General features: G+C 39.6%; 2 protein-coding genes across 2 annotated transcripts; both read left to right on the top strand.

The window, feature by feature from the left end:
* Nucleotides 1-293: 293 nt before the first annotated feature.
* Nucleotides 294-3962, top strand: MNN4 (Mnn4p; the record flags this gene model as incomplete). The annotated part of the gene is made up of 1 exon (XM_018366264.1): nucleotides 294-3962. One exon carries the CDS (start codon nucleotides 294-296, stop codon nucleotides 3960-3962), a length of 3669 nt encoding a protein of 1222 aa, XP_018220856.1.
* Nucleotides 3963-4524: 562 nt separating this feature from the next.
* On the top strand, nucleotides 4525-11946 carry TOR2 (phosphatidylinositol kinase-related protein kinase TOR2; the record flags this gene model as incomplete). The annotated part of the gene is made up of 1 exon (XM_018366263.1): nucleotides 4525-11946. One exon carries the CDS (start codon nucleotides 4525-4527, stop codon nucleotides 11944-11946), a length of 7422 nt encoding a protein of 2473 aa, XP_018220855.1.
* Nucleotides 11947-12016: the final 70 nt, after the last annotated feature.

Here is a 12016-nt window from a genome sequence, read left to right as displayed (position 1 = left end):
AAAAAACCGCTAGCCAGAAAGTGTCTGACTTATGACCTACGCGGTTGCTGACGTTTACTTTTTTGTTTCTTTTTTCTTTAACCTTTTTAAGCTATCGGTGCTCGAGCCGTTGGGTTTCGTTTTTTCACGTACAGATCTCGACTACACATAGGCTTCTCACCCCCCTTCCTATAACTGATAGATAAGTAAATTAAAGAAGCACGTTTTTTCTATCTTGTCCCGATCTACTACCCGTCATCATAATTACACTACTCATTTTCCACTACACCCTACGCAGATAATCATCTTCAGGCATGCTACAGCGAATATCATATTCCCTCCATCGCAGGCTCCTGTCTGGTCTGCTGCGTGCCAAGCACTACCCGCTCAGACGGGTTCTATTCCCACTCATTCTGCTACAGATCATCATCATAGCGTTCATTTGGTCGAACTCACCTCAACGCATCGCGGCCGATCCAGACAACGGCTATCTACAGAGCGACGACGACGACTCGTGGTATGGCCGCGTGGCATCTTCGTTCGCCTTAAAAGATAACCGCGAGATCCAGACCGCCAAGAAGCTGTACGAGAACCTCAAGTTTAGCACCCAGCCCAGATGGGCCAGCGAGTACACACTGCAGAATGACCTGCTCACCGTCAAGGTGGGCCCGCAAAAGGGCACCAAGCTCTCATCCGTCGACGATTTGAAGTTCTACGACTTCGACCCGCGACTCACATGGTCCGTCATTCTGAACCATTTGGAGAACAGCAACGCCGGCCAGGAAAAACTTCCCTTTTCCTGGTACGACTGGACAAGCTTCCATGAACTGAACAAGCTCATCTCCATTGAAAAAACCGTCTTGCCCTGTAACTTCCTCTTCCAGTCCGCCTTCGACAAGGAGTCTCTTGACTCCATCGAGAAAGAGCTGAGCGAACCGCTGTTCCTGTACGATAGACTCAAGTACGACCAAAAACTGTGGTACAGGGCCGCCAGAAAACTCGACAGAATTAAAGAAACCAAGGAGCTGGACAAGCATTGTTCCAAGCTGTTCACCCCAAAGGGCAAGGGCTCCCCCAAGGACTTGAAGTTCAACACGCAGTTCCGTATAAAGGAGCTCTACGACAAGGTCAGGCCCGAAGTTTACCAACTGCAGGCCAGAAACTACATTTTAACCTCGCAGTCGCATCCGCTGTCCATCTCAATCATCGAGTCGGACAACGCCACCTACCAGGTGCCCTTGCAAACCGACAAGTCTAAGAATTTGGTGCAATCTGGCCTCCTGCAGAAATACATCGCAGACAACGTGAACTCCACCAACAAGCGGAAAAAGAAACAGAACCAGGACGTCGAGTTCAACCACAACTCGCTCTTCCAGAAATTCGTCTCGGACGAACAACTGAACTCCCGTTACAAGCTCGACATGAAGGAAACAGACAAATCCACTTTCGACAAGGACTTGGTCTACCTGTCTCCCTCTGACTTCAGGTTCGATGCCTCCGAGAAAATCGAAGATTTAGAATCACTCAAGATGCTCCACCCGAACGAGTTTTCCGCTCACAACGAAAACTATTTGAACAGTTTGAAACGCTCTATAACAACGAATCCTGCCTTGCAAAAAAAATTCTTCTACGAGGCCGGCGGTGTCAAACAGTATAAAGGTATGGGGTTCCATCGTGACAAACGATTCTTTAACGGTGATACCCTGATCAACGACAAACAGGAATACCAGGCAAGGTTAAACTCGATGATCAGGACTTTCCAGAAGCTTACAAAGGCCAACGGTATCGTATCTTGGCTGTCTCATGGTACGCTGTACGGCTACCTCTATAATGGGCTGGCTTTCCCCTGGGACAACGATTTCGATCTGCAAATGCCTATCAAGCATCTGCAATTGCTCAGTCAATACTTTAACCAATCTCTGATCTTGGAAGATCCAAGAGAGGGCAACGGCCGTTATTTCCTCGACGTCAGCGACTCCTTAACGGTGAGGATCAACGGTAACGGTAAAAACAACATTGACGCAAGATTCATCGATGTGGACACCGGTCTATATATCGACATCACCGGGTTGGCCAGTACTTCCGCCCCCAGTAGAGACTATTTGAACTCATACATCGAAGAACGCTTGAAAGAGGAAGAGTTGGACATTAAACACATTCCGGAATCAGACGGCGAGACCGCCAATGTGCCCAAGCAATTAAATGATGGATTGGTCAATATGGCCATTCTAAACATCAGTGAACTGAACGATTATATCACAGGCGAGGAGAATAAAAAACATAAAAGAGTCCCCACCGATACCAATTTGAAAGACCTTTTGAAAAAGGAACTGGAGGAATTGCCTAACTCCAAGACAATCGAAAATAAACTGAATCCAAAACAAAGATATTACATCAATGACAAACTCAGACTTTATAACTGTAGAAACAATCATTTTAATTCTTTCGACGAATTGTCTCCCCTAATCAATACTGTGTTCCACGGTGTACCTGCGTTGATCCCCCACAGACACACCAATTGTTTGCATAACGAGTATCACGTCCCTGATAGATATGCCTTCGACTCCTTCAAGAATACAGCTTACCTGCCCGAATTTAGATTCTGGTTCGATTATGACGGCCTAAAGAAATGCAGTAATATCAATTCGTGGTATCCTAACATCCCCAGTATCAATTCATGGAACCCTAACCTCTTAAAGGAAATTTCTACCACCAAATTCGAATCTAAACTTTTCGACTACAATAAGGTCTCTGAATATTCTTTTAAAAACTTGTCTATGAATGACGTTCGTTTGATTTATAGTAACATCCCAAAATCAGGGTTTATCGAGGTCTTCACCAACTTGTACAATTCATTCAATGTCACTGCATATAGACAAAAGGAATTAGAAATTCAATACTGTCAAAACCTGACATTCATCGAAAGAAAAAAGCTCTTACACCAATTGCGGATTAACGTCGCTCCCAAATTAAGCTCTCCTGCAAAGGATCCGTTTATTTTCAGCTACGAAAAAGCCATGTGGAGAAAGTTATCAGAATCCATGAACCAGACTGTACTAGACCAAGTCACTAATATGGTTCACGAAGAATACGTTGGTAAAATTATTCACTTGTCTGAGGGCTTGAAATACAAGAACTTTACGCTTTTCAATATTACATTAGATGGAACGAGCTCACTTGTAAACGATAATACTGATGACTTTATCCCCGTTAGCGACGCTAATGTAAATCCAGTAGATTTTAAATCTGGTTTAAATTTTACCAGTAACACCTTTTTGGATCTGAACTCCTACGGGCTCGATCTTTTTGCTCCAACTTTATCCGATGCCAATAGGAAAGGTGTTTTGATGTTTGATAAAGATCCTATTATCATATACGAAGATATTGCGTATGCTAAAGTAGTTGAGAAAAGAAAGAAGAAGGAGAAGGAAGATAAGAAGAAGAAAGAAGAAGAGGAGAAGAAGAAGAAGAAGAAGGAAGAAGAGGAGAAGAAGAAGAAGAAGGAGGAAGAGGAAAAGAAGAAGAAGGAGGAAGAGGAAAAAAAGAAGAAGGAAGAAGAAGACAAGAAGAAGAAGGAAGAAGAAGACAAGAAGAAAGAGGAAGAGGGGGGAAATAATAAAGAGGAAGACAAGAAGAAGATAGAAGAAGAGGAAAATAAGAAGAAGGAGGAAGATGAAAAAAAGAAGAAGGAAGAGGAAGACAAGAAGAAAGAGGAAGAGGGGAAAAACAATGAGGAAGAGAAGGAGGGAAAAAATAATAAAGAGGAAGAAGATAAGAAGAAGAAAGAGGAAGAAGACAAGAAGAAGAAAGAGGAAGAAGACAAGAAGAAGAATGAGGAAGAAGACAAGAAGAAGAAAGAGGAAGAAGACAAGAAGAAGAAAGAGGAAGAAGACAAGAAGAAGAATGAGGAAGAAGACAAGAAGAAGAATGAGGAAGAAGACAAGAAGAAGAAAGAGGAAGAAGACAAGAACGGAAATCAATGAACACTCTCATTCCCAAAGCTTCCACAATTACACATTTGTATTATATATTTATTACCTTCATTACTTGACTCCATTGTGACATCAAAAGCAAGTGACAAAAACCAAAAATGAGACAGCTTTACAATACAACAACACAACAGTCAAGTACATACATATCAACCCTCTATCACATGCATGTAAACCCTTAATTTGCTAACTCAGCTTTATGTACTATCTCTTTTTCCTTTATTAAATACTCTACAAAATGTTACTTGTTGATTCGTTAAAATTGTGTCATTTTGGTTACCCGGATAATACATATGCACTAAGATGTCTAAACAAGATTGACATATATGAACCGCATCAAACCTTGAAACTTTAAGAGTGCGAACGACCCTAAGAAAAAATTACTAATCCATCATTGTGACTGACCAATCCTTCTATACTCCCATTTCATCCGTATTTCCTAACGAAAAACTAAGAAAAGAAAAGGAGAAATTGGGTGTACAAATATCACAATTGTTAAGATCGACATCATTCTACCTTAAGCAATCTCTAAACGCATATTTTCGTCATATGAGGTATGAATAAATACATTAACAAGTACACTACCCCACCTAATCTATTGTCGCTACGACAACGGGCAGATGTTAAGCATAGAACAAGAAAGAAGCTTTCGCATAAATCACGTTCCCATGATGATGAAATGTCTACAGCTTCAGGCACAGATTCCAATCATAATGGCCCCAACGATTCTGGCAGAGCCATTACTGGTTCTGCTCCCCACAACGGAAAAATATCTTTTGTGGACTCAGAATTAGACACAACTTTCTCCACTCTAAATTTAATCTTTGATAGACTGAAAAGCGATGTACCACAAGAGCGAGCCTCTGGAGCTAATGACTTGAACACTACTTTGACATCTTTAGCAAGGGAGGTCTCTGTGGAACAGTTTCAAAGGTTTAGTAACAGCTTAAACAACAAGATTTTTGAACTGATTCATGGCTTTACATCAAGCGAAAAAATAGGTGGTATTATCGCAGTGGATACTTTGATCTCATTTTATTTGAGTACGGAAGAACTGCCCAACCAGACTTCACGACTGGCAAACTACCTGCGTGTCTTAATTCCGTCTAATGACATCGAGGTCATGAGATTAGCGGCTAATACATTGGGTAGATTAGCAGTACCGGGTGGTACATTAACTTCAGACTTTGTCGAGTTTGAAGTAAAAACCTGTATTGACTGGTTAACTCTAACGGCAGACAATAGTTCTTCAAGCTCTAAAATGGAATATAGGCGGCATGCTGCGCTATTGATTATAAAGGCATTGGCCGACAATTCACCTTATCTTTTATATCCATACGTTAATTCCATTCTAGAAAATATATGGATGCCATTAAGAGATGCCAAACTCGCTATACGGCTCGATGCAGCCGTGGCGTTAGGTAAATGTCTAACTATCATCCAAGACAGAGACCCTGCTCTAGGAAAACAATGGTTTCAAAGACTATCACAAGGTTGTAGTCATGGTTTAAGTCTCAATACAAACGATTCAGTGCATGCTACTCTGTTAGTTTTTCGTGAACTACTTAGTTTGAAGGCACCTTATTTAAGGGGTAAGTATGATGACATTTACAAATCTACAATGAAATACAAGGACTATAAATTCGATGTTATTAGAAGAGAGGTTTATGCCATTTTACCTCTTTTGGCTGCTTTTGACCCAGCAGTTTTCACTAAGAAATATCTTGATAGGATTATGGTTTATTATTTAACATACTTGAAAAATATTGACGCCAATGCCGCAAATATCTCTGACAAACCTTTCATATTAGTTTCAATAGGTGATATTGCGTTTGAAGTCGGTTCTAATATTTCAAGTTATATGACGCCTATCCTTGATAATATCAGGGAAGGTCTAAGAACCAAATTTAAAGTGAGAAAGCAGTTCGAAAAGGACTTGTTTTACTGTATTGGCAAATTAGCTTATGCTTTGGGCCCAGCTTTTGCTAAACATTTGAATAAAGACCTTCTCAATCTGATGCTTAACTGTCCCTTGTCTGATCATATGCAGGAGACTTTAATGATCCTTAATGAAAAAATACCCTCTTTGGAACCCACTGTTAATTCGAGAATTTTGAACATATTATCCATATCATTATCTGGTGAGAAATTTGATCAATCGAATCAATATGATTTCAATAACCAATTTTCCATTGAAAAGGCTCGTAAGTTAAGAAATCAAAGTTTTATGAAAAAAACTGCTGAATCTAACGACGATATTACTGATGCACAAATTTTGATCCAATGCTTTAAGATGTTACAATTAGTTCATCATCAATACTCCTTGACTGAATTTGTTAGATTGATCACTATTTCCTATATTGAACATGAAGATCCGTCTGTTAGGAAATTAGCTGCGTTAACCTCTTGTGATTTATTTATCAAAGATGATATCTGTAAGCAAACGTCAGTTCACGCTTTACACTCTGTGTCCGAAGTATTAAGCAAGCTGCTGATGATCGCAATAACTGATCCAGTTGCGGAGATTAGATTAGAAATTTTGCAACATATGGGTTCGAACTTTGATCCTCAACTGGCACAACCAGACAATTTACGCTTACTTTTCATGGCGCTGAATGATGAAATATTCGGAATTCAATTAGAAGCGATCAAAATCATAGGCAGATTGAGTTCCGTTAATCCCGCTTATGTAGTTCCTTCTTTGAGAAAGACTTTGTTGGAGTTATTGACGCAACTGAAATACTCAAATATGCCAAAGAAAAAAGAAGAAAGTGCAACATTATTGTGTACTTTGATAAATTCTAGTGATGAGGTAGCTAAGCCCTATATCGATCCTATTTTAGACGTGATTCTTCCCAAATGTGAGGATGCTTCATCGGCGGTTGCATCCACCGCAATAAAAGTTCTTGGTGAATTGTCGGTTGTCGGTGGAAAGGAAATGACACGTTATTTGAAAGAATTAATGCCACTGATTATCAGCACTTTTCAGGATCAATCGAACTCGTTCAAAAGAGATGCTGCATTAACGACGCTGGGACAACTAGCTGCTTCATCTGGCTATGTCATTGGTCCTTTATTGGATTATCCAGAATTACTCGGTATTTTGGTTAATATTTTAAAGACTGAAAATAATCCTCATATAAGACGTGGGACAGTTCGTTTAATTGGGATCTTAGGTGCTCTTGATCCATATAAACATAGAGAAATAGAAGTGACGTCGAAGTCAAAGAGTTCAGTAGAGCAAAACGCGCCTTCAATTGACATTGCATTATTAATGCAGGGAGTGTCTCCGTCTAATGACGAGTATTACCCCACAGTAGTCATTCATAACCTTATGAAGATTTTAAATGACCCGTCTTTATCAAGTCATCATACAGCGTCTATTCAAGCAATTATGCATATCTTTCAAAGCCTAGGTTTACGTTGTGTCTCATTTCTAGATCAGATAATTCCAGGTATCATCTTGGTGATGCGTTCATGTCCACCATCACAACTGGAATTCTATTTTCAACAACTTTGTTCACTTGTATCAATTGTCAAACAGCACATTAGGCCTCATGTGGAGAAAATATATAGTGTAATCAAGGAATTTTTCACAATCATTAAATTACAAATCACAATAATATCGGTTATTGAATCGATATCAAAAGCGTTGGAAGGTGAGTTCAAGAGATTCGTTCCAGAAACTTTGACATTTTTCCTTGACATCCTTGAGAACGATCAGTCTAATAAAAAAATTGTTTCTATCCGTATACTGAAGTCCTTAGTGACTTTTGGATCCAATTTAGAGGATTACTCCCATTTAATTATGCCCGTAGTCGTCAGAATGACTGAATACTCCGCTGGAAGTTTAAAAAAAATTGCAATCATTACGTTGGGGAGATTAGCAAAGAATATCAACCTCTCAGAAATGTCATCAAGGATTGTTCAGGCACTGGTGCGAATCTTGAATAACGGGGACAGAGAACTAACAAAAGCAACCATGAATACATTGAGTTTGCTTCTTTTGCAATTGGGTACCGACTTCGTCATATTTATACCAGCAGTTAATAAAACATTGCTAAGAAATAGAATCCAACATTCGGTGTATGATCAACTTGTCAATAAGCTGTTGAACAATGAAGGCTTGCCAACAAATATCATATTCGATAAAGAGAATGAAGTGCCTATAAAGGATAAGTATGAGGATGAAACGCAAGTAAAAAAATTACCTGTAAATCAAAATATTCTAAAGAACGCATGGTATTGCTCCCAGCAGAAAACAAAAGAAGATTGGCAAGAATGGATAAGGAGATTGTCTATTCAATTATTAAAGGAATCACCTTCTGCCTCTTTGCGTGCGTGTTCGAGCTTGGTCGGCGTTTACTACCCTCTAGCAAGAGAATTATTTAATGCTTCATTTTCAAGTTGCTGGGTTGAACTTCAAATCCCATACCAAGAAGACTTAGTTCAAGCGCTTTGTAAAGCTTTATCATCTTCTGAAAACCCTCCAGAAATTTACCAAATGTTGTTGAACCTGGTAGAATTCATGGAGCACGATGATAAGCCACTGCCAATCCCAATTCACACACTAGGAAAGTACGCTCAAAAATGCCACGCTTTTGCAAAGGCATTACATTATAAAGAGGTTGAGTTCTTAGATGAGCCAACAAATTCTACAATAGAATCATTGATTAGCATCAACAATCAACTTCATCAAACAGATTCAGCCATTGGAATTTTGAAACACGCACAACAGCACAATGAACTACAGCTGAAAGAAACATGGTACGAGAAGCTTCAACGTTGGGAAGATGCTCTTACGGCTTATAACGAGAGAGAGGCGGCGGGCGAAGACTCTGTTGAGGTCATGATGGGGAAGTTGAGATCGCTGTATGCCCTTGGAGAATGGGAACAACTTGCAAATCTAGCTTCTCAAAAATGGAGTACGGCAAAGCCTGACGTAAAAAAGTCTATGGCACCATTAGCAGCTGGTGCTGCATGGGGCTTAGAAAAATGGGATGACATAGCTCAATATACAAGCGTCATGAAGTCACAGTCACCAGATAAAGAATTCTATGATGCAATTTTGTGTCTGCATAGGAATAACTTCAAGAAGGCAGAGGCCCATATTTTTAACGCAAGAGATCTTTTGGTTACTGAACTGTCGGCGCTCGTTAATGAAAGCTATAATAGAGCATATGTCGTCGTCGTTAGAGCACAAATTATCGCAGAGTTAGAAGAAATTATAAAGTACAAGAAACTACCGCAAAATTCCGATAAGCGTTTTATTATGAGAGAGACTTGGAATACAAGATTATTGGGTTGTCAAAAAAATATTGATGTGTGGCAAAGAATTCTGCGTGTAAGATCGTTGGTAATAAAGCCAAAGCAAGACGCCCAGATGAGAATTAAGTTTGCGAATTTGTGCAGGAAATCCGGCAGAATGGCGTTAGCCAAGAAAGTCTTGAATACACTACTTGAAGAAACAGATGATCCTGATCACCCTAATACAGCCAAAGCATCTCCTCCGGTTGTTTATGCCCAGCTGAAGTACTTATGGGCTACGGGATCGCAAGACGAAGCTCTGAAACAATTAATCAACTTTACTTCTAGAATGGCACATGATTTGGGATTAGATCCAAATAATATGATAGCTCAAAGTGTTCCTCAACGAAACAAAAAAAATCCGCGTCATATTGAGGATTATACTCGGCTTCTGGCCCGCTGCTTCTTGAAGCAAGGAGAATGGAGAGTTTGCTTACAGCCTAAATGGAGACTAAGTAATCCAGACTCGATCTTAGGCTCATACTTGCTTGCTACTCATTTTGACAGTACTTGGTACAAAGCCTGGCACAATTGGGCATTAGCCAATTTTGAGGTTATTTCTATGATGACATCCGTCTCAAAAAGGAAGCAGGAAGGTGGTGATTCTGCTTCTAGTAGCGACATAAACGAATTTGGAAACGGTATGATTGGGGTTAATACATTTGATGCTAAGGAGGTTCACTATTCCTCTAATCTGATACAGAGGCATGTGATCCCAGCTATTAAAGGGTTTTTTCATTCCATCTCTTTATCGGAATCAAGCTCTCTTCAGGATGCCTTAAGACTGTTAACTTTATGGTTCACATTTGGTGGTATCCCAGAAGCGAMCCAAGCGATGCACGATGGTTTTAATTTGATTCAAATTGGTACGTGGTTGGAAGTATTGCCTCAATTGATATCCAGAATTCATCAGCCGAATCAACTCGTTAGCAGATCATTAATCTCACTACTATCTAATTTGGGTAAGGCTCATCCACAAGCATTGGTATATCCGTTAATGGTCGCAATCAAGTCTGAATCTCTATCGAGACAAAAGGCAGCTCTGTCTATTATCGAAAAAATGAGAATACACAGCCCAGTTCTAGTCGACCAGGCAGAACTTGTCAGTCACGAATTGATTCGAGTAGCGGTGCTATGGCACGAGCAATGGTATGAAGGTTTGGACGATGCTAGTAAGCAGTTTTTTGGCGAGCACAATACTGAGAAAATGTTTGCCGCTTTAGAACCTTTGTATGAAATGCTAAAGAGAGGTCCCGAGACTTTAAGAGAAATCTCTTTTCAAAACTCATTTGGAAGGGATTTAAATGATGCCTATGAATGGTTAATGAATTACAAAAGGTCTAAAGATGTCAGTAACTTGAATCAAGCATGGGATATTTACTATAATGTTTTTAGAAAAATCAGTAAGCAATTGCCGGAATTACAGACATTAGAATTACAGCATGTCTCACCAAAATTATTATCTGCCCATGACTTAGACTTAGCTGTTCCCGGGACCTACGCTGGTGGGAAGCCAATAGTTAAGATATCCAAATTCGAGCCTGTGTTTTCAGTAATCTCATCTAAACAGAGACCAAGAAAGTTCTGTATCAAAGGTAGTGATGGTAAGGATTATAAGTGTATTTTGAAAGGTCATGAAGATATCAGGCAAGATAGTTTGGTTATGCAATTGTTTGGTTTGGTTAACACATTGTTGCAAAACGATGCCGAGTGTTTTAGAAGACATTTGGATATCCAACAATATCCTGCAATTCCGCTATCTCCTAAATCCGGGCTATTAGGTTGGGTGCCAAATAGTGATACATTTCATGTGTTAATTAAAGATCACAGAGAAGCTAAAAAAATCCCGTTGAACATTGAACATTGGGTCATGTTACAAATGGCGCCAGATTATGATAATTTGACGTTATTACAAAAAGTGGAAGTGTTTACATATGCTTTGAACAATACGGAAGGGCAAGATCTTTATAAGGTGTTGTGGTTAAAGAGTAGGTCATCGGAAACATGGTTGGAACGTAGAACTATTTACACAAGATCGTTAGCTGTTATGTCTATGACTGGGTATATTCTAGGACTGGGTGATCGACATCCTAGTAATTTGATGTTAGATAGAATTACTGGTAAAGTTATCCATATTGACTTTGGTGATTGTTTCGAAGCTGCTATCTTGAGAGAAAAGTTTCCTGAAAAGGTGCCGTTTAGGTTGACTAGGATGCTAACTTATGCAATGGAAGTAAGCGGTATTGAAGGAAGTTTCCGTATCACCTGTGAAAATGTTATGAAAGTTCTCAGAGATAATAAGGATTCATTGATGGCCATCCTCGAAGCCTTTGCTTTCGATCCTTTGATTAACTGGGGATTTGATTTGACAACACAGAAAATCGAAGAGGAAACTGGTATTCAATTGCCCGTAATGAACGCCAATGAGTTATTGAGTAATGGTACTATTACGGAAGAAGAAGTTCAAAAAGTAGAAAATGAACACAAAAATGCAATCAGAAATGCAAGGGCTATGTTGGTTTTGAAACGTATAACAGATAAATTGACAGGAAATGATATAAGAAGGCTCAGCGATTTGGATGTGCCGGAGCAAGTAGATAAATTGATTCAACAAGCTACCTCCGTGGAAAACCTATGCCAGCATTACATAGGTTGGTGTCCTTTTTGGTAGTTTCATCATTGCATTGTTACCTTTTCTAACGTAGGCGATTTTTATAGGCGTTCAATATATATTCTACATT

The sequence above is a fragment of the Saccharomyces eubayanus genome, chromosome XI (genome assembly GCF_001298625.1).
Source record: "Saccharomyces eubayanus strain FM1318 chromosome XI, whole genome shotgun sequence".
NCBI classification, from domain to species: Eukaryota; Fungi; Ascomycota; class Saccharomycetes; order Saccharomycetales; family Saccharomycetaceae; genus Saccharomyces; species Saccharomyces eubayanus.
The sequence above is the reverse complement of the archived record's forward strand: the minus strand, read 5'-3'. Positions and strand labels throughout refer to the sequence as shown.